This window comes from Artibeus jamaicensis, unplaced genomic scaffold (genome assembly GCF_021234435.1).
Source record: "Artibeus jamaicensis isolate MK-2021 breed Jamaican fruit bat unplaced genomic scaffold, CSHL_Jam_final scaffold_537, whole genome shotgun sequence".
NCBI lineage: Eukaryota > Metazoa > Chordata > Mammalia > Chiroptera > Phyllostomidae > Artibeus > Artibeus jamaicensis.
In genome coordinates, this window is record NW_026522047.1 from 39,887,582 (window position 1) to 39,909,771 (window position 22,190).

General features: G+C 52.6%; 2 protein-coding genes, 1 long non-coding RNA gene and 1 other non-coding gene across 5 annotated transcripts; 1 reads left to right on the plus strand and 3 right to left on the minus strand.

Annotated features, from left to right (window-relative positions):
- Positions 1-1,576: 1,576 nt before the first annotated feature.
- On the minus strand, positions 1,577-13,123 carry MBD3 (methyl-CpG binding domain protein 3). 2 transcript variants are annotated; one of them, XM_037138122.2, is made up of 6 exons: positions 13,014-13,123; positions 7,261-7,420; positions 6,537-6,674; positions 4,561-4,651; positions 4,001-4,178; positions 1,577-2,518 (listed from the first exon to the last, which is right to left on the minus strand). In XM_037138122.2, the coding sequence occupies exons 1-6, from the start codon at positions 13,025-13,027 to the stop codon at positions 2,323-2,325; spliced, it is 777 nt and encodes a 258-aa protein (XP_036994017.2). In that variant the 5' UTR covers positions 13,028-13,123; the 3' UTR covers positions 1,577-2,322. The 2 variants fall into 2 exon arrangements, with proteins under 2 accessions (XP_036994017.2, XP_036994013.2); XM_037138118.2 differs by having other exon boundaries at positions 12,918-13,123.
- A 104-nt stretch (positions 13,124-13,227) lies between these two features.
- LOC128626380 (uncharacterized) lies at positions 13,228-14,730 on the plus strand. The gene is made up of 2 exons (XR_008390314.1): positions 13,228-14,086; positions 14,339-14,730. It is a non-coding gene; the product is annotated as an uncharacterized LOC128626380 (long non-coding RNA).
- An 895-nt stretch (positions 14,731-15,625) lies between these two features.
- Positions 15,626-15,758, minus strand: LOC119044206 (small nucleolar RNA SNORA8). The gene has a single exon (XR_005081562.1). It is a non-coding gene; the product is annotated as a small nucleolar RNA SNORA8 (small nucleolar RNA).
- Positions 15,759-19,685: 3,927 nt separating this feature from the next.
- LOC119043944 (cytochrome b-c1 complex subunit 10) lies at positions 19,686-22,104 on the minus strand. The gene is made up of 3 exons (XM_037138131.2): positions 21,944-22,104; positions 20,497-20,638; positions 19,686-19,849 (listed from the first exon to the last, which is right to left on the minus strand). The coding sequence occupies exons 1-2, from the start codon at positions 21,991-21,993 to the stop codon at positions 20,518-20,520; spliced, it is 171 nt and encodes a 56-aa protein (XP_036994026.1). The 5' UTR covers positions 21,994-22,104; the 3' UTR covers positions 19,686-19,849; positions 20,497-20,517.
- Positions 22,105-22,190: the final 86 nt, after the last annotated feature.

Here is a 22,190-nt window from a genome sequence, read left to right on the forward strand (position 1 = left end):
TGCCTCTCAGTGGCCAGATGTAGGTCATGTCAACTGCATGAGTGCTGGACTTGTGGAGACTTGAAATTCTCAGGCAGGTCTGACCCTTTTCCAAATGGTGTCCCTGGCCAAGTTGCTAACCTGAGCCAGGTTTTTCACTCGAAGTTGGTGCCAGTCCTGGTGGGTGGGCAGGGCTGACTGCAGATTAGAGTGCATGTGCATGTGGAGGAGCCATTCAGGGGAGATGGAGATGGACAGACTCCCTGTAGTGAGGGTGAGGAGGGTGGTCCAGGCCACCAGCTATGGGATGTGGAGGATCAGGGGGCTGGACAGGGTTTTTGTAGCTCTTGCATCAGCCTGCCCAGGGGCTGTAGAAACCCTTGGGGGCCTGCTAGGGGCAGCAGGGCCAGTTCAGATCCCTGAGGCCTGGCTCAGCCTTGTCCCTCTGTGCCCAGCCCTGAAAAGCACGCCAACACACTCGCTGGGAGCTCCAGGTGCTTTAAAGGAGCCCTGGAACTCCACCCAGCAGGTACAGGAGCCCCATGTCTTCTGGAAGCCTCCATACTGATACTAACAGTGCTGGGACCTGTTACTGTCAAAAGGCCTGCACCTTGGAGTCCTTCTTGGGACCACAGGGAAATCACTCCCCTGGGACTGGCCAGGCCGTCCTGATTCCATTGTCATCCAGCCGAGGACTGATGACAACCGTGGAGTGTAGGCCTGGGGAGCCGGGGCAAGGCCTGCACTGCTCAGACACAACACTACTCTTCAGAGTGAATGCGGGGTCTAACTACGCTCACCAAAGATGGCTTTATTCAGTCGTACATCTTCCACAGCAGTCTCTGTGCAGCCCTTCCACCCAGACCCACTGAGGAGCAAGGCAGGACTTATGGCCCAGGCGCTCAAGTCTGAACAGCGGCCGGGAAGGCTCTCCTTCCTAGGAGGCTCTGACCTTCCTGGCACCAAGTCCTACCCAGGGCAAGGCCTACCCCATTCTCAGGCAACTTTCATGGTTCTCAGGATTTGTGCTTCAACTTGACTTGAAAGGACCAGCATCCCTGGAAGACTGAGCAGGCAGCAACCCCCTACAATACTCTGAGGGGCTCCCATGCCCACATGCCCACCATGTAGCCTGACTGATCAGGGTCCCTGCCGACAGTCATAGGCTGCTGGTTAGGGCAGAGCGAGCACAAGGTGGCACCCCTCTCCTGAGGCACCGGGACTGCAGGAGACAGGTGAAGTAACAGGATTCTAACGACTCCCACCCCCAATGCTCCCCAGAGGCCACTGTTCTGGGTGTGGCAGTTGGAAATACTTGGCTGTGAAACGTACCTCAGGATGAGAACACACAGGAGCCTGGGACCCAGTGGCAGCTCCAGCCAGGCCACAAGAGAACCCACAATGCAGAGTGCTGGGCATTAACTGTCCGTTATACAGCAGGAAGCTGAGGCAGGTATGTCAGCCCCACTGTGCTCCCAGAGTCCTCCGTTGCCAGCAGCTGACCCTTAGGCAGGGCCTGCCAGGCCAAAGACAACGAGGTTTTCAGATGTGAAGTCCAGATGTCTTTACATCCACGTGCAGCACACACAACAGGGTGTTCAGCCTGGTTTGTACCACCGGTTTATTGAAGGAAACATCTGGGCTGTGCCGCTCGTTTTGGGGCACGCTCCAAGCGTTGTGGCTTTTCCCAGCTAGGTGGGTACTCAGGGAACTGTCCTGCAACCCCTTCTGGGAGGCTGACAGGCTGGCCCAGAGGATTGTCCCTCACAATGATATGGAGGCAAGACTATTTCCAGAAGCTTCCTCTGACCCCGCAGGAACTGTGCAGGTTGCCCATGGGCAGCTGTCCTGTCCAAGAAGCTCAGGGTGGCCACACTGAGTCCAGAGGCCCAGCAGCACCCAGGAGCCATGATCCAAAGAGAAAGGCCCCTACAGGTGGGACCCAGGAGTGACCAGCACTTCCAGAAGCCTGGCCCTTGAATGAGGAGCAAACATGGGGGTTCACTGTGCAGGGGGCCATCCTCCTGCTGTGAACCCCAGATGCTCCAGTGGCCTGGAGGAGTGGACACACCTGGGAAGGGAGGGAAGCCACCTTCCCCCCAACCTGGTCCCAACAAGGCAAGGGCTGTAGGTGCCCACACAGGCGGAGCTCAAGCAGGGCCTCTGGAAAGACAAGGAGGGCCAGGCCACACTGGGCACCTCCCAGGGAGACAGGAGGTCTCCTGGCACAGCAGACACCTGGCATGGAACAGGTCCCAAGGACTCTTGGACTGCCTCTCCCCCACCCCCCATGGTCACTACCCAAGTGCATGCTATGGCTGGGGGGGTCCACCCGCACCCACTCTATACATGCTCCATTTCCTGGTCTTGGTCAGGCTCCTCCTCCTCATCTTCCTCATCCTCCACGTCATCTTCAGCCCCCGGCTTGTCCAGTGGCGCCTCACCATCCCGGGCCAGCTCCTCCACATGGGCCAGCATGTCAGCCATCAGTGCCTCCTCCAGTCGCTTTCGGACTTGCTGCACCAGCTCCTCCTGCTTCCTAGGGACACACGGAGCACTGGCAGGATAGGTCCCTGTCTCCAGGATGACCAGGGTGCAAGGCCAGAGGATGGGTCGCACAGACATACACAGGCTGGTCATTTTGGGGCTGAGGGACCTCCAGCTGTGGCCTATGGCTCACATTCCCTTGTCAAGCAAGCAGCTCTGACTCAGCCTTCTGGTTGGTGCACTCCACCTCTGTGGGGGCTGAGCCCTGGGGTTTGCAGGCTCCAAGTGCTCAGAAGGACACCTGACTCCTGCTCCACCACCCCCTCTCCCCACCACCTGGCAAGCACTCCCCTGATCAGTTTGGTCTGCTTGGTGGCTCTCCCCTGCCCAGATGGGCGGCCGGTCACCTGTTGCTTGGCTCTTCTGGTCTAATGCACAAGTGTGAGCTGTTTTACTATCACTTTGGTGGGGTTTGCAAAGAGGAAAAGGAACCACTGAGTGTCCACTCCACCACTGCAGCTTTGTAAGTAAATAACTCGGTGGGGAATGGCTTTCTCTGTCTTTTGGCTCGTTACCATGGTAAAGAACACAGCCTGTAGCCTGATCTGCTTGTCCATCTGCCCCCCACTCCACCCTCTGTGGCTTTTAAGATCCTCCCCTTGACTCCAGTTCTGCATCTTCACTGTAAGGTAAATCCAACCTGTCACCAGGTCTGGTAAATGTTGGCCCAGTCCCTGTCCACATGTGGAGGGAGCCCCCCCCTCTCTCACTCTGTCCTGTCTGCACTACTGGCCCCTCATCTCCTACATTTTAGTAACTATTTATAGTTCTGCTTAACTTAAAAATCCTTCTATTCTTTTCGGACAGTTGTATTTTTTCTTATACTTTCAATTCCCTCTCCTGCCCTTTCCCTTGGGCAGACTCTGGCATGGGGGATTTTGTGTGGGTGTGTGTATTACCTTAGTTCCATGTCCTCACTCTGCATGGGGCACCGGGGCATCTCTCTCACACCCATGAACTTTTAAACCCCCAATTCCCAAGACAGGAGGCCTGCATACCCACCACTGCACCACATACATCACTCAGGCCAAGCGTGCTCTGGTTTCTAGTACCTTTGTGGAGGGTCCCTACAGTTCCTAACTTCTTTTGACCTCAGCTGTGCACGGACATTTTGAAGTTTAAAGGATGAGTGTTTATCCTTTTTGCACTTGTAGATGTTTCCTGCCTAGTGCCTCTTTACCAGGCCTTCCCAGGAGGTTCTAGCAAATGGACACCTCCCCCTGAAGTCCACCTGCACTTGGGCACCACTGAGGCCCAGCACTCAAGCCCTAGGATGTGTCTATCCTCACTTCTCACCTAGTATGGTACTTCCTGTTCTTGTCAGGTACCTAGTTGCCACCACTGTCTACAGCCTCCCCTCTGCGCCACAGCCCGTATGCCACCCTTCAGCAGGACCCTCAAAGACTTCATACCCATGAGGGTTTGAAGACATCAGCCACGAGCCAGAGAGAGGGTGGGGTGGGAGGGAAGCTACCTGATGTCCTCATCAGTCACCATGAAGGCCTTGCAGAGGGGCTGGGCCGTGTTGAGCCATACCCCGGGATTCTTCTCCACAGCAGCTGAGAGCTGCCCAGTGATGGGCATGGTGCTAGTATGCAGGGCGCTGGCGATAGCTGAGAGCAAGGTTTCGTCTGTGCAGCCGGGTCCCACGCCTGCAGGGGCGCAGGAAGGGCAATCACCACCAGGCACTGGCCTTTGTCCCTTGGTCTCGGATGTTGTTCCCAAACCACCCTTATGGGCAGGCCACTGCTCTCACTTCAGAAAAGGGGTGCTATGTGCTCAGGGGCAGGTGGTGCTGTTTGTGATGCAGGAGCAAAATCACACCCCAGTCTTTCCAGGAACCCCCAGGAGAGACACATCCTGCTGGTTCCCCCTCCATCCTAGCTGTGTTCTGCTCTGTGTAGCTATCTCCAGGACCAGGAACCAGGTGGTTGTGGCCCCTTTGATCCAAAGCTGAAGGTTGGAGGAGCCCTTCCTCCCTACCGCAGGCCTGGCCCCCCTCCTAAAGCCCACCCATCCCGGAGACTGGGTTACCTTGCAGGCCCTTGGGGAGGTCCATGGTCTTCACAAGCTCCTCTGCAATGTCAAAGGCATTCAGGCCACTCAGCTTCTTTTCCCAGAAGAGCTATCACAGAACACAGACAGATGTGAGGCTGATGGGAAGGCAAACCACCCCCATGTGCAGGTAAACCACAGCAGTCCGGGCGATGGCTGAAGCCTGTCTACATGCAGTATGCTGGTCTCAGCCTGACTTCTGACCCCCACCTTGGCTGGGGCTGCTGGCATCCAGCTTGGGAGGTGAGGGTGCCATGGGCCAAGGGGGATATTCCTGCCCCAGACCCAGCAGGACCCACATCCAGGCTGGTCCTCCCAGGGCAGAGAAACTCCAACTCCAGTTTTTGGCAGGATGAAGACATAGAATGTCAGATGCACTGTTGACGTTGACAGGTTATGTTTCCCAAAAGATCACCGTCCCACACACCCGCTATACAGAGTAGGGTTATTTGTAAATACCGAGGAAAACACGGTAATTCTTGGCTTTTGAAAAAACAGGTTATAAAGCAGTATGTGTATGATCTTATTTAAAACAACCCAACAAAATTTAAGTGCCTATTCAAGAAAACAGTGTCCCACCAGCTCTCTGCGTGGGGCTTTGCTTCTACACAGCTAGGCTCTGGGGTGGCTGCTCCTGCCTGGGCTGAGGGACCCACTGCTGCAGGCTCTAAAGAGTAAGCTGGGAAACAAGGAAACACTAAATGGTGGATGACGCCTGTGCTGCAGGAGGGCCCAGAGGCACTGGGGACCCTAGAATGGGAGGCCATGGCAGCCTCCATGGAGGATTTGGCAGCATCACCCAGGGCTGAAGTCACAGCAGCAGGGATCAGGGTCAGGGCTGAGACCGTGGAGCTTGCTCGCAGAGGCAAAGCTGAGAACAAAGAATGGATCCCTGTCACCAAGCTGGGCTGACTGGTCAAGGACACAAGGATCAAGCCTCTAGAGATCTATCTCTTCTCCTGCCGCTGAGGAATCTGAGATCACTAACTTTTTCCTGGGGGTAGCCCGAAAGGACGAAGATTTAAAGATTATGTCCGCGCAAAAGCAGACTGGCCAGAGGACCTGGTTCAAGGCATTTGTCACCAGAGGGGACAGCAATGGTCATGTTGGGCTGGGTGTTAAATGCTCAAAGGAAGTAGCCACTACCATCTGTGAGGCCATCATCCTGACCAAGCTCTCTACTGTCCCTGTGTAGCAAGGTGACTGGGGGAACAAGCCCCACACATCCCTTGCGGGTGACTGGCTGCTGTGGCTCTGTGCTGCTGTGGCCCTGTGCTGCTGTGATTCATCTCTGCCCCCAGAGGCACTAGCATCATCTCAGCCCATGTGCTTAAGAATCAGCTGATGATAGCTGGCATTCACTGCTACCACCTTGGCCAGGGGCTGCACTGCCACCCTGGGCTACTTTGCCAAGGCCACCTTTGTTGCCATTTCTAACACCTACAGATATCTCACTCCCGACCTCTTTGTAAAGACTGTGTTCACCAAGTCTCCTGGCCTGGAACTCACTGACCATCTTGTAAAGACCCACACCAGAGCTTCTGTGTAGGGGGACCCAGGCTCCAGCTGTGGCCACCACATTATTTCGTACAAGAAAAATGAAGTGAATGAAGCCCATTTAAAAAATAAATAAACACAGCCCTGGCCGGTGGCTCAGTGGATTGAGTGCCAGACTGCACACCAAAGGGTTGCTGTTTTGATTCCCAGTCAGGGCACATGCCTGGGTTGTGGGCCGGGTCCCCAGTATGGGGCATGCAAGAGGCAACCACACACTGATGTTTCTCTCCCTCTCTTTCTCCTTCCTTTCTATAAATAAGTAAATAAATAAATAAATATCTTTAAAAATCTTTAAAAATCCATGAATCCACCCATACAAATGGACTATGCTTAGAGAGAACTAAGGGTCCAGGGCTGGGCTGACCTGGCCCAGGTGCATGTGTAGGGTGTGTGTTCACCTGTCGGGGCTGCTCCACGGCTTTCTGAGGGTCACTCTTCACCTTGTTGCTGGGGTGGTTGGTGATCTTGGTCACCGGCTGCTTGAAGATGGACGCTGTCTGCCTGACGGGGAGGGCCGTGTTCAGGTCAGGTTTGCCCTGTGGAGACAGGCATGCTGGCACCAGACCCTCAGAAGCGAGCTTGACTCCCAAGTCCACCAGTCACTAGCACACCCCGGGGCACCCTGGGACCTGAGGGTCATGCTACGCCCAGGCCCTGCCTATCTGCTGCCCTCAATGGGGCTCTGGACACACACCAGCCCCATCCTCGCCTCCTGTGCCTTGTTCTCTGTGAAGCACTGGCCTGGGGGCACCCTGGCCAGCTGTTCTACAGCCAGGCAGGGGGCAAAGTTCCTTTGAGCATGCAGCCATCAGAGACTGGGGAACACACAGCATCACTGGGCACCTGTGTGGACATCAGCTGTTGAAGATGATGTGCTGGGAGGGGAAGTGTGATAGGCACCAGAAGCAGCTGGGGACTTCTCAAGGGACAGAATGACAAATGTTTTTTTATCTTCTTTCTGCTTTTCTGTAGCTTCCAAACTTCCCTCAGCAAATCCTTGACTTCAACACCAGGAAAAATAAACTCTATTACAGAATCAGCTCTCTTCCCCACCCCACCCCGTGGGTCTGAAATGGTCCTCAACTCCACTATGACCGGGTGGAGCTGGGTAGGACAGCTCACCTTGACCTGGTTGGAGGAGTCATAGCGCACCCGCTGCCGGCTCTTGTTCATCTTGCTCATCAGCATCTTACCGGTCCGGAAGTCAAAGGCTCCCAGGTCCATGGAGCCACCCAGGTACCGCGCCAGCTGCGGCTTGCTGCGGAACTTCTTTCCACTTGGGCTGAGGACAGAGAGGGGTCAGCGGCTGCAGGACATGCTGTGCTGCCCCATACCCCTAACACCTGGCCCACAGAATACTCCAAAGCTGAGAGCAGGGAATGAACACCTGGACCTACAGAGGGATAGGGCCTAGCCCTGGGACCCCAGCTGTCATTTCCAGAACATTCCAGAAACAGAAGTAGGCAGAGTTTTTGAGAAAAGACCCAATGATAGCAGGTATTTGAAGGACAGGTCCTAACAGCAGTCTCCTTTTGGTGTCTACAGCATTGGAAGCTGGGGTTTCTGAGGGGCAGGGTGGTGAAATCTCATGTTAAGATTCAGGGCTAGGACCCAAACAACTGCTCTGAAGCTCTGCGCCCTGCTCAGCCCCTAGAACACACAGGGACGCAGTACAGTCGGTGCAACCTCGCTGGAGACCAGCAGCACCAGGCCCAGCGCACAGCAACAGTATTGCTATGTAAACTTGTGCAGCCACGCTGGAAATGGTCAGACAGCTCTTCAAAGGACTGAACAGAAATTCCACCCCTGGTTATCTCTCATGAGAAATGAAAACACATATCCATGCAAAAACTTACACCCCAATATTCACAGCAGCAGAATTTGCAATAGGTCTAAGTGGAAACAATCCAGATGTCCATCAACTAATGAAGAGATAAACAAAACATGACCCACCCACACAATGGAATATCACTCGGCCATGAAAAGGAGTGAATATTCCTTCCGACACTTGATACAACGTGGATGGACCCGGAGCACATGATGCTCCTGAGAGAAGCCAGACACAAAAGGCCACAATGTATGTGAGGTCCTTTGTGTGACATGTTCAACAGGAAAATCTACAAGTAGAAGAAGTGGATTTGTGGGTGCCAGGCCTAGGGAGGAGGATGGCCAACTGCTGACGGGCATGGGGAAACCTATGGGACAAGCCCCTAATCTGAACAAGTGCATGTCTGCCCTCTCCAATCTTGCTACAGATGTCTTGGCACATAACAGACAAGACACAACGGAGGACAGGATGGGATTTATCATAGCCAGAAAGACACCCACTTTTATAGTGGTGCACACAGATCTGTCAGCCCTGCTGGCACCTCTGACCAGGAAAGGTCATTGCTGGAGCCTATGCTATTTCCCTTGGCCTGGCCACATCCCCTAGGACAGGGTGCCCAAGCTCAGAGTCCCCTCTCTGCCTCAGGTTCTGAGGCTGCTAAGGACTCTTCTGGAAGACCTACTTTTCTATTATGCTCTGTATTGGCTGATGTGAACACTCAGGGCAGCAGAAAGGCAAAGAGGGAAGGGACCCCCATGAAACACTCACCAGTATTTCTTTGCCTCCAGTCACCCCCCACCCTTGGTTGTTCTATCTTTAAAAAATGAGAAAGGTCCTGGCCAGGCGGCTCAGTTGGTTGGAGCATCATCCTGTGCACCAATAGGCTGCAGGTTCGATTCCCGGTCAGGGCACATACAGAAGGCAACCAATCAATGGTTCCCCGCTGATTGGTTCCCCCAATCAAACCTCCCCATGTTTCTCTCTCCCCCCGCTTCCTCCTTCTAAAATCAACAAAAACATATTCTCAGGTGAGAATTAAAAAAAAGTCCCTGGCTGGTGTGGCTCAGTGGATTGAGTGCCGGCCTGAGAACCAAAAGGTTGCTGGTTTGACTCCCAGTCAGGGCTCATGCCTGGGTTGCGGGTCTGGTCCCTTGTTGGGGACACGTGAGAGGCAATCAAGAGACACTTCTCGCACCAGTGTTTTTTTCCCTTTCTCCCTCCCTTCCCCTCTCTCTAAAAATACATAAAACCTTTAAAAAAAAAGGCCCTGGCTTGTGTGGCTCAGTGGATTGAAAATCAATCCACTGTGAATCAAAGAGTCGCAGGTTTGATTCTCAGTCTAGGGCACATGGCTGGGTTGTAGGCCAGGTCCCCAATAGGGGGCACACGAGAGGCAACCACACATTGATGTTTCTCTCTTTCTTTCTTCCTCCCTTTCCCTCTAAAAATAAATAAATAAAATCTTTAAAAAATGAATGAGCATAGAGTAATAGACACAACTTGGATTAGCAATTACTTAGGTCTAGGAGATGGGGCATGGGGCAGTGACAGCTAAAGGTCTGGAGCTCTTTTTGGGGGTGATGAAAATGTCCTAAAGTTAGCTGTGGTGATAGCTGTGTGTATCTGTAAGTATGCCAAAAAACACTCAATTGCACATTCTAGAGGGGTGACTTATATGGTACGTGTACCCTATCTCAATAAAGCTGTTTTGAAAAAAGTGCCAGGAGCTAAGAGAGGGAATGGAAAGCAACACTAATGGGCACAGGGCTTCATCTGGGAGTGATGAGAATGTTCTGGAACTACAGTGGTGATGGCTGTACCATGCTGTGAAACATACTAAAAACTGCCAAATTATAAGCTTTTAAAGGGTGAACTGTATGCAATGAGAAATTGTATGTCAATTTTCAAAACAGGTTTTGGAGCTCTGTACTGACACAGAAGACACCCCTGATATTTAGTGAATGAGAAAATGAATGAGGACCACAGCCCTTCTCTGGAGGCAGGCCTACTGGGGAGCGTGGCTAGTTGTGGAGCCTGGGGGCCCAAAGGGATGCAAGAGGATGGATACTTGCCTCAGCCCTGGTCCTTCCTATACCTCCACTTCTCATCCGTAGACAGGGCTACTGTTCTACTTTTCCTGAGTCTATTTCTACTTTTTAAATGAGATCTTTTACAAAAATCTCCTCCATGCTACACACCCCAAAGAATTATCTGTTCAGTCAGGGTACTGACTTCCCCCAAGTCCTCAATTTCCTGCCTGCATAGAAAATGTCAAGAAGTGGCCCTGGCTGGTGTAGCTCAGTGGACTGAGCACGGGCCTGCGAACCAGACAATCGAGGTTCGATTCCTGGTCAGGGCACATTCCTGGGTTACAGGCCAGTTCCCTGCAGGCCAATTCCCAGCAGGGGATGCATGAAAGGCAACCACACATTGATGTTTCTCTCCCTCTCTCCTTCCCTTTCCCTCTAAAAGATAAATAAATAAAATCTTAAAAAAAAAAAGAAAAAGAAAATGTCAAGAAGTGAGGCTGTTTACACAAAGAAAACATGCAGTTGCCACCACATGCTCTACCCCTCAGCCCCCAGTCTCAGTACACTCTGGGAGTGAAGCTTGGGCAAATCATCAAGATGGAGGGATGGGTGGGTGAGCCCCAAGGGGAAGGTGTGTAGGATCTCCTCACCTCCCCTGCAATGCAATTCTTCTAAGAACACACTTGCTCCCTTCAGTTTCTGAACAAGGGCACCAAGAATTCGAGGCCTACATGTTCCCAGGGGCAGGGCTAGAACCCAAGGCCAGGATTGTCTGTCTTGGTTCCCCACTGCATTAAGAGAATAAGGAAAATCTGTGCTTCTGCCCAGTCGCCTTATTCAGCATGGGTCTTCACAAAGTGGTGAGGCAGCCAGGAGCCCACATTCCCCAGGAAAACACCAGAGCTCCACATCACATCCCCCTAAACTTCCCACCACTAGGAGAAAGGGAGACACCTGGTGGGTATCTGGTGGGTTACTCAGGCCAGAGATCTGGGAATGGAGCTGGACTCGGGACCCCCTCCTCATCCATCTCAGGCCCTCACCTCTTCAGTATAGCCATGGGAAACCTGAGGTCCCATCTGTCCAGCTCCAGTTTGGAGTTTTTCCTCACCTCCAGACCCCAATGCTCAGGGCTGGAGCCTCAGAGTGGAGCCCCGCTCAGCTGAGGCCCTAACAAGCTCCAGGGTAAGGAAGCCTGGGAGTGCTCCAGCCCCCCACTGCAGTTCCCACTACCTGGGTACTGCTCTTTCTGGCTCCTGTTAGGGCTCAGCTCAGTGTAACCTCCTCAGAGAGGCCCTCCCTGAACTGCCCCAGCCTGCCAATACACCCTTACCACCAACCATCACAGATCCTTACACTGCTAAGCATATGGCACCACCTAAAACCCAGGAGTAACAGGGTGAAGGCTGGTGCCTAAGCTGTAAACTGGGCAGCGGGGGCGGCGGCTGGGGTCCTGCTCCCAGTTGAATGGCCAGGACCCAGCAGTGTCAGACGTTCAGCAGAGGCTGCAGGGGTGTTTATTAAACTAACAAAAGACTACAAGCATAGAGTCCTGCCTCAGCTGTTGAATCTAAAAGAAAGCAAGTACACAAGCATGTTTGGAATTAAATGAGGCACGCAGTTTCTAGCTCGAGGCTTCCCTACTGACCTAGGACAGAACTAAAGGGATTTAGGTTTTCTAAAGAGCCTGTGAGTAATGTCACAGTAGGTGGTAGCAAAGGAGAATGCACGTGTCCCCGAGAAAGGCAGTATGCGGTGCCACTATGTCAGTAAGTTAGAGTCCAGCCAACTCCCATACACATTTCGAAGCCCAGTTTGGCTCCCCACTGGCGCCCTGCACTTTCTGGAAACCAGAAACCAAAACCCGAGCCTGTCCTGGACTAGTCACTATCCCTTTCCTGTTTACTTCCCCGCCTTCTACCAAAACTGGACTAGCAAAGGCCCAGGTTTTGTCCGAGTGCTGGGAGGACAGTGTTGGTTCTGCTGTTTCGTGGCCTCACCCAGCCTGCTTCTGAGCCCATGACCCGGCTGCATACACCCCAGCAACCGCTGGCATTCAACACGAGGCAGGTATCCTGCCAGCTCTTTCACTAGGGACTTGAGGCGAAGGGCAGGGAACCGTCAAAGCTGGCTCAGAAACAAAAGCATCTTCTACCAGTCAGGGGAAAAGAAAAAAAAAGGAAGACTAAAGCAAATAGCAGGTGGCCCACCGTCTGGGGTTGGGCTGCCACTAATTCTTTGTTCCACAGAGGCCACTTCTCCCGATCCAAGGGCAGCCCCTCCTTCCAATTTGGAGGAGGGTTAACTCTGAAAACCTCAGACTACCAATAACGAAAACAGAGAGGCAAGGGTCTTTGTGTGCTGGGTTCACAAAGTCTCACATTCCACGCCTCTACGGGAGAAGACATATCCAACGGAGGGTGGCGCTCTCGGAACACACCCAAAGATGGAAAAAGAGCGGCCCTTCAAAAACACGCTGCCCAGGGGCCCGGCTACCCTAGGAAGGGCCCAAAAGCCGCATTCCTAGGTACGCCCTCCCAGCCCACCAGAGAAAACCTAGCCCAGCCCCCACCCCTGCCTCCCAGCGGCGTCTGGCCAGCGTCGGGCGCCCCTCCGCCCTCCCGCATGTTTGCCACAGCCGCCGAAGGCAGCTGGTCAACCACCCAAAGCCAATCCGTACGCCATGCGTCCACGCTAGGAGCGCACGCGCACTGGGCGGACGGTGGGTGGGGTGAACCGCGGCGCGCGCTCACGCACGCGCACCGGGTCAAGCTCCAGCCGCGCGCCAGTACGTACGCACGCACGCACGCACGCCGTACGCGCGGGGCCCAGGCCGCAGCCCAGGTCTGGGTGCCCAGGCTGCCGCAGAGACCGCTGGGAGGCGCTCGTTGGGGCCCTGCCCGGCCGGCACGTTCATTCACCTATAGTAAAAGACATCCCTGTGGCCGGCCGACAGCCCCGACCTTCTGGGCACTTCTTCCCTCTCCCAGCCCTGCGGGAGCGCCGGACACTCCCACCTCTTCCGCTCCATCGCGCCCGGCTCCTCGGCCCGCCGCTGCCGTCGCTGCCCGGACCCCCGGTCTCCGCCGCCGCCTCAGCTGCCTTCTCCTCCGCCGCCGCCACTTACCGTGGCTGTTCCGGCCCGCAGGCCCCCACCCTCCACCCCCAAGTCGGGCGCGCGCCGGCTTTGCCGCCCTCTCAGCCCCCTCCCCGCGCTCGCCAGCCCCCGCTCGGGGGGCCCGCTCCGCCCACCCGCCCGCGCGCGGGGCGGCGTGCTGCGCAGGCGCCACGCCGGTCCCGCCCCGCGGCGACAGCGCCAATCAGCAAGCGGACAGGCAGCCTAGCTTGGTGCGGCACGAGGCTATCGCGCTCAGCGCCTGCGTCTGTTAGCAGTGTCGCCCCCTGTCTCGTGGGGGGTCTCCCTCCTGCGCCTGTCACCATGTCCACGCTTGGATCCCGAGGTGCCCATCCGGTGCCGGACCCGTGTTCCACTGCCCCCCCAGTCTCACAACATTTAGATTCTAAACCAGCCGGGGCCACTGCCGGCGACCACCCGCTATATATCCCGGATCCCGGATCCCATCTAACGCTTTTCTGACTCAGAATCCGGGGATATGCTTCATTCTTCCCTTGTCCAGCTTAGTCTAACCACCATCTTTCGCCTGGAAGTCCAGGGCCTTCCTAAAGAACCTCTCGCCTTCCTTTTGTCCCTCCCCCTATAACCCCTTTCTCTTCTCATCCAGAGGGTCCAGGTGGCGCTGCCCCCTGGTTTCATTGCTCCCCTAGGGCAGAGCCTGACCGGCCCAGGGCAGGTACTTAATTAAGATTGCTGTATGAGTGGACAGTTGTGGCCAGTACCGTAAGTAGGCTGGACCTCCTGGCCGTCCGACCTAATGTCTGCCTTCTGGATGAGTTAGGAGAATGCCGGTGGTAAGGCCCCAAGTTCCACCCCGGGAGACAGAGAGGTGGTCTGCACACCTGGTTCTCCCCTGCAGGTGTCTTTTCAGCCCCAGACCCCGTGATTCATGCTCTGGTTGAAGGCAGGGCCTGGGCGAAGAAACCCAAGCCCACAGCAGGCAGGTGTCTTCAGGTGAGTGCAATTTTTCAAGATTTCTTGTCCCTCTCCTGGGTTCCCCAAGGGGCAGCTGCACAGACAGCAGCAGCAGGGCATAGTGGCTAAGCAGGCACCCTGAGTGGGCGGGTTGTCACTGGGTTACAGAGCTGGTTTGAAGCCTTATGTTCCTATCTGCAAACCCAGGACTCCAGGATTCTGGCCTTATTTGGTTCTTAACTGACTAGGTATGTTTTCCAGCATGTACAACTTTTTTCTTTTTCTTTTAAGATTTATTTTATCCTCATTCAAGAGAGGGAGAGAGAAGCATTGATTGGTCGTCTTCACGGGCACTTTGAGGATTGAACCTACAATGTAGGCATGTGCGCTGACCAGGAATTGAACTGATGATGACATTTTGGTTACAGGATGACACTCCAACCAACTGAGCCCACCAGCCAGGGCATGACTTCATTCCTTAATTGAAGAAATATAATTACAGAGACAACACACATTAATTGTAATCAGTGAAACCATCCAAACATGTTTAAACAAAAAAGTTATCAAATACCCCCCACCCCACTTTGTGTCAGGGGTCCCCAGGACTATCTCCCCTGCAATCCAGCTTTCAGTTTTTTGAGTGTACACAGAAATGGGATTCCAGAAGTAAAATCACTGTGTTAGGCGGTGATTCTATGTTTAATGCTTCAAGGAAACACCATCCTGTTTTCCACAGCAGCTGCCCCATTTCACCTTCCCACCAGCAGTGCACCAGTGCACGAGGGTCCTCCACACCCCTGCCAGCACTTGTTTTCTGTGTTTTGTTTTCTTTCTGATAGTAACTATCCTGATGGGTGTGTGGCATTGGGTCACAGGATTTTGACCTCAAGAACCACTGTCAAATATATACCATATGTGCCCCCACTTTCTCCTCAGTTGCTTCTCAGGGAATCTGGCCTAAGCTGGGCTCCTGGGATCATACCCCTAGTAGCTGGTCCCGAAGCTGTGTGCTGACGCAGTGGCCTGACTGGGAGGGTGGACATGCCCCAGGAGGGGGGATGGGGCTGCCCACTTCCCTCCTCTTTGCTGTTCCTTTCTTTGCTTCTTTGAAACGAACCCCCTTTCTCAGGCTCCTTGGCTTAGTCCCCAAGTAGACACCCTTTCCTACCCATCTCTGCAAGGGAAAAAAATAGGAATTAAGCTGGAAGGCGCCAAATGAGGACCCTTCAAAAAGACTTTCTGTGGCAGGGTCTCCCCTCGGCACCGCTTACACTGGGGCCCAGTCTATCTCTTTGTGGGATGTGGGATGTCCTGGGCACCATGGGTATTGAGCAGTATCCCTTACCCCCACCTACTCCATGCCAGGAGCACCTCTTACTCGTGACAACTACAGATGTCCTTAGACACTGCAATGGTCCTTGCAATCTAATACAAGGCTAGGGAGGCACTCTCCTGGGGCCTAAAATTAGGTGGGGCACCATATACCTTGGTCATCAAAATGAATGGTATTAAAGCAATGTTTTAAGAATTTAAAATGCACGCAAAAAATCCGTTGTGAACAAAATGTCAAAGTTTTTATGCTCTGGCAAAAGTACCAGGTTTAGCATGCACAAAGCCAAGAAAACCAATGATGCCAGATACTGAACTTATCTCATGGTCCTTTGAACACCCAGCAAGAGTAAACTGCTGAGTGCAGGTGCCATGCAGTGCAACAGAGGGTGGGAGTTTCATGTGAGTACAGGCTTGGATGAACAGTGCTGTGTCAAGCCATTTTGGAAACTAAAATAGGATGACACATGCCCCATTTATACGTGTTTTTATGTTGTTTTTCTTAATGGTTAACTTTTCCCCAGAACATCAAAGTGGTTGAAAAAATATTGAGATACTGAAAATGAATTGTATTAAAACTTACAGTAGTTTGAGATTAAATATTCTGTTTGTACCCAAACCTGTATTAGGATTTCACTTTTATGACTTTAACAGAAGCAAACTCATATATATATATATATATATATATATATATATATATATATATAACTGAGTAACTTATATAAGTTACTGTCTGTTTCCACCTCTAGATCTTTTTATTTTTTAAAGATTTTATTTGCCCCAGCTGATGTGGCTCAGTGGGTTGAGTGCTGGCCTGGGAATCAAGGGGTCGCAGGTTTGATTCCCAGTCTAGGTAGGGCACATGCCTGTATTGCAGTCGGGTCCCCAGTAGGGGGTGCATGAGAGGCAACCACACATTGATGCTTCCCTCCCTCCCTTTCTTCCCCTCTCTCTAAAAATAAATAAAATCTTTAAAAGAAGAAGAAGAAGAAATGAGTTGCCCAAGGTCTGAGTGTATTTCTGGACTCTCAATTCTGTAACATTGGTCTGTCTTTTGTTTTTCTGCCAATACTGTACTGTTCAATTGTTTCGACTTTGTAGTATAGTTTGGAGAGTGTAATATCCTTGGTTATTCGTGGTACCTGATGGATCGTTTCTCTGTGTATTTGAGTCAGTAAGCTCTTGTTTAGGTTTTACATATTTATTTTTATTAGAGAGAGGGGAAGGGAGGAAGAGGGAAACGTGAGTCAGTTGCCTCTTGCAGTCACCCTGACCAAGGACTAAACCCAGGCAGGTACCCTGAGCAGGAATCGAACTGGTTACCCTTTGCTTTACGGGATGATGCCCAGCCAACCGAGCCACACTGGTCAGGGCTAAGGTAGTGAACTCTGGTTTGGGTACTGTTTTGGTCTTAGCAATTCAGCAGGTTAAGTAGAGGTCTTTTCTTTTCCAATATGAGGAGCTGTAGCACATTGTTTTCTCTCACCTCTGCTGCCTCTACAATGTCCTGCCTCTACCAGGATCTGCTGCCTGGGTGGGCAAGGGGGGATGAGACCCAGTCTTCTACTTTGCCTCCTTGCTAGTTGTGGCCCCTAGGCCACAGCTTGGCGCACTGCTCTGCCACTTGTCAATGAGTTTAGCTGCATTAGGCACTGGCTACTCAGGCCAGAATGTGGCTTCTGCCCCTCCTGTCCCCTGGCTGCCACATGAGGGATGCAGCTTGGCTCCTCCACCACTACCTCGTCAGCAGGGCTGTGGCGGGTACTGGTCTGCATTTGAGGACCTGTTTTTCTCGTTCCTTGTCCCACCTCTCCTGCTCATTCTGATGTCCCATTCAACCTCTCAGGCATATCTGTGAGCAAAACAGGGTCCTTTGTAGAGTTAGTTATCTGACTTTAAGGAGAGGAAAAAGGGCTGTTCTCTTTCTGCCATGATGCTGATGTCACTCCTCAGACATTTTTGTTACAAGCATTAACCATTACAAAAGTACATAAAAACACAGGAATCAGGACACACTTCCTTTTGCTTCAGGCTACAGTATGGTTCAGCACAACCCTGTCAAGCCTGCACGTATTACATGCTGTTAACAAAAATTTAACAGTACTCATTTATCTCACTATTCACCATGTGTTGAACAGACATGTTCATATGTCTAAAAGAACATCACAAATATTATGATGGCAAACGACAAAAACTTAACATCCCTCACTGGTTAATAAATGTTAGTACCAGGTAGCCCTGGCTGGTGTAGCTCAGTGGATTGAGCACAGGCCTGCGAACCACACGATCGTGGTTCGATTCCCAGTCAGGGCACATGCCTGGGTTGCAGGCCAGTTCCCAGCAGGGGACACACAAGAGGCAACCATACATTGATATTTCTCTCCCTCTCTCCTTCTCTTCCCCTCTAAAGATAAATAAATAAAATCTTAAAAAAAAAATATACAGCTGTTGCTCTGGCTGGTATGACTCAGTGGACTGAGGGCCAGCCTGCAAATCAAAAGGTCACGGGTTCGACTCCCAGTTGGGGCACAAGCCTGGGTTGCAGGCTGGGTCCCCAGTAGGGGGCGCAAGAGGCAACCACACATTGATGTTTCTCTCCCTCTTTTTCCCTCCCTCTCTCCAAAAATAAATAAGATCTTTTTTAAATAATATTTTTTAGATTTTGTTTATCTTTAGAGGGGAAGGAAGGAGAGGAGAGAAATAGTGTATGGTTGTCTCTCGTGCATTTCCCTGCTGGGAACTGGCCTGCAACACAGGCATGTGCCCTGACTGGGAATCGAACCACGGTGGTTTGGTTCCCAGGCCCACACTCAATCCACTGGGCTACACCCACCAGGGCAGATCTTTAAAAAAATATATACGGCAGTTATGAACTGAATGTGTCCCCCACTGAAATTCACATTGCAATTCTGAGTCCCAGTGTGTGGCTATATCTGGAGATGGAGCCCCTAAGGATGTAATGAGCTTAAATGAGATCAGAAGGGTAGGGCCCTGGCCCCGCCCAGGATTAGTATTGTTCTAAGAGACACCAGAGAGCCCACTTGCTCTTTCTTCCTCCTGCTCAGGCATCAAAGAGAGGCTTTGTGCAAGAAGACACAGTGAGAAGGCAGCTGTCTGCAAGCCAGGAATTGGGTTCTTACACAAACCAACCCTGCCAGAACCTTGATCCAACTTTCAGCCTCCACAACTGAGAAAATTGAAACTACCTTAGACACCTATATTCTGTTGAGCCACCCAGTCTGTGGTTTTGTTATGGTGGCCTGTGCAGACTAATATAATAGCTATCTTCAGAGCCCGGCTGGTGTAGCTCAGTGGATTGCGTGCAGGCCTGTGAGCTAAGGGATCGTGGTTGAGTCGCAGTTGGGGCACATACCTGGGTTGCAGGCCAGTTCCCAGTGGGGGACACATGAGAGGCAACCATGTATTGATATTTTTCTCCCTCTCTCCTTCCCTTCCCCTCTAAAGATAAATGAATAAAATCTTCTTTAAAAAAAAATAGCTATTTTCACAAATATGCTCTATCTGCATTCAGTGTTTCTAGAATTTTCAAGAACTTGGCAAGAGTTGGAGAGAAATGGATAGGGGCACCAGGGAGGGAACAGACTGTGCCATATCCTTATGTACTTATTTTTGTATGCTTCATGTGATGGTTTAACGTTTCTCTAAGTTCTGATAGTTCTCCTTTCAAAATAGAGCCTAATTCTCCTTCCCTGGAATGTGGGCTGGACTGAGATGTGATCCTAACAAATGGAATGTGCACTGAGAACAGAAGAGAGGGATGAGACTTCCGAAGGTAGATCATAAAAGACATGCGGCTTCTGCCCACTCTCTCTGCAATCACTTGCTGGAGGATGGGGACGGCCAGCAGCCACACTGTGAGGATGCTCAGGAGGCACTGTGGGCATGCCACATGGAGAGAAGCCGAGGCCTCACGTGAACAGCCGTATGAGGAAGCCATCCTGGAAAAGGCTCCTCCAGCTCCAGTCTCGCCTGCCATCAGATGAGGCAACTCCAGCCAGCAGCTTGACTGCAAGGACCCCAAACAAGGACCATCCACCTAAGTTACTCCAAAATGCTTGGCCTACAGAAACTGAAAATAATGTTTGTCATTGGGTAATTTCGTAAGGTAGCAATAGATAAACACACTTTATAGATATTATCCATTATGCAGCTTAAATAACCAATTTCTGCCAGCCATTGGGAAATCCCTAGATTTGCAAAATTTTGGAGCTGAAAGGACCCCTGGGTCATCTAAGCTACCAGGTTACCAAGGTTACCAAGCCTCTAGTATCACCACATCCAGGCAGGGCAGGTTTCAGAGCAAGGTTTAATGTAGTCACACATCAAAGTTATTTTCAAAAACACAGAAAGTCCCAAGTAGTGCTGTGAATCTCCTTGCAATCCATGCTGAGGGCTGGTGCTGTTCCAGACGTAGCAGGTGCTGAGATGGAAGCTATTGGCAACCCTGGCCACCTGAAGGGGGAACACGGCAAGGTGAGCAGAAGGCTCCAGGCTCCTGTTCTTATGGGAAGAGGCACTGAGTGGGGAGAAGGAACATAGATGCTGCCGCGAGGTTCCAAAACCAGACCTAGCTGTGCAATCTAGATGGTACATGACCAGGGTCTCATCTGTGATGTGGGATGAAGACATGCCCACTCTGAACTATCATGTGGGCAGTGACTTAATAACAGAGACAACATGGGCAGTACATTGTGGTTACACCAGGAACTAATGAATAAGTCGGAGGGCTCATTCCTGCTCAGAGCAGCCCATTCAGGGAAGCCAGTGGCTGTGGGTCAACCTCCACTGTCCCCATCTGTAAACTGGGCTTTCCTCTGTTCTGCCCAGGGCTGGGCAAGCAGGGTGCACGGTCAGTCTCCAGGACTGAGCACTGAGGAGCAATGCCAACTCTGCCGTCCAACAAGCTGAGGCTGCCAACTGGCAGCTCTGTGCTGATGGGCAGGGAGGTACCTGGAGAGCCTACCCCAGAGTTCTGGCTCCAGACTGATTCCCCAGGGTGAATAGTCCAGGTGAGCCTTCCAGCCCTGCTGCCCCAGGCCTGGAAGTGTGGGAACCCACCTTGTGGAAGCGCATCACCTGCCAGCAGTCACTAAACTTACCAGTGAGGAGGGTCGGTTTAACTAGTGATCCTTCTTAAACTTGCCATTGATGTAGGGTACCCAGTCCAGAATCAGCCGCCAGTCAGTGGCCCACACTAGCCCCACGGTGCCCACGGCGCCCCACATGCCTGCTGTGGGGATCCTGTGAGAGAACAGCAGGAGTCAGACCCTGCTGGGGGCTCATCCTCCTGGTAGCACATGTTGGTCCCTCCCTCCATCCCTAGCTACCGTACTAGTACGCACTCACCATGTACTGGCCCACATGTTGGGCACACCCTGCTGATGATCCTGAAGGTAGGCACAGGTAGAAGACCCTGAAGTGATGTGACTCCTATCTGCTTTCATACTGTGACCTGCCTAAGGTTTCATCTGAGGGATCTACTACTAATACTAAAACAAACAACACAAGCTTGTAACTGCCATAGCCAACAGCTAATGGGTACGTGCAGGCACCATATATACAGTTTACAGTGACTGGTTGACCCCTGCAACTGCCTAGAACTGAAGGAGGCATGAGTGTCAGGGAAAACAGTTCCTGTTTTCCAGATGAGACCTGGGAGGGAGGGTGATTCACTCCCCTGAGGACACACAGTCTTATACCATAAATCTGGTTTGTTTACTTTCTGTTGTCCACTGACTAGAGCATCAGCCACCAAGGTTCCACTTATCACTGTGTCTCCAGGACTCAACAGTGCCAGCTAGGTGTTGGCACAGAGCGTGTGCTCAGTAAGTGCTTGTTAACTGAAAGCCTGGTTGAGGGTGTCGCTGCTCTGACCAAGCCCGGATGAAAATGGACCAACTGAGCTCAGGGAAGTCGGACCCAACAGGCAGAGGGACTGTATGGGCGCCAGTGGAACCAGGGGCAACCTTCACCGTGCAACCCTGGCCACTCTAGCTGTCAGTCACCACTATCAGTGTCCACCTGAAAGTCCCTGCCAGAGTCATTATCCAAAGATAGCTCCCACTCCTCCCTCCCTGGGCTCGAGGACACGACTACCAAATGCGGCCCCCTCTTTCTTAGCGCTTCACGCTATCACCCCAATTCCATCGGACTCCCACATGGGGACGGTAAAAGGTGCAGCCGTGGGCTTCACAAGTCTTGTTCAAGACCATTTAAAAAGTTAAAAGCAAAGCCGGGAACGTGTAGGATCAGTTTTCAGGCCCAAATAGTTGAGCCGGGGTGCTGGGTCGGGACAGGGTGGGTACCTCCCGGGCGGCCCCGTAAGAAATGGGTACAACTGAGGCTCAGAGAGGTTCGGCTAAGGGACCAGGAGCCTGTGTATGTGTGCCCGAGCCAGACCGTTCCGCCTCTCTGCCTTTCTCCATGTGGCCCGGCACGATTTGTGGTCTGGGGGCGGCGGTGCGCGCACTGATAGGGGGAGAGCAACGGCGGCGCGGATCGAGGAGGGTGGGCGTGGGGTGCGGAGGGCAGAGGCCGCCACCTCACCAGTTCTTGGCCAGTTGAAGGTAGCGTGGGCCCAGCAACTTGCTCAGCATCGCGATGCAGTCTGCACTTCAGGGTGACCCCGGTTCCTCCCGGCTGGGACGTACAGCGTTAGGCGACCTGAGAGGCCCCGCCCCGGGCCCACAGATCACGCGAAATTCAGACCCGGCCACTGCGCGCGCAGACCCGGAATACATTAGCAGTCATTTCCGGGGCGGGGTGGATGACGTTTAGACGAGGGTGAGTGTGG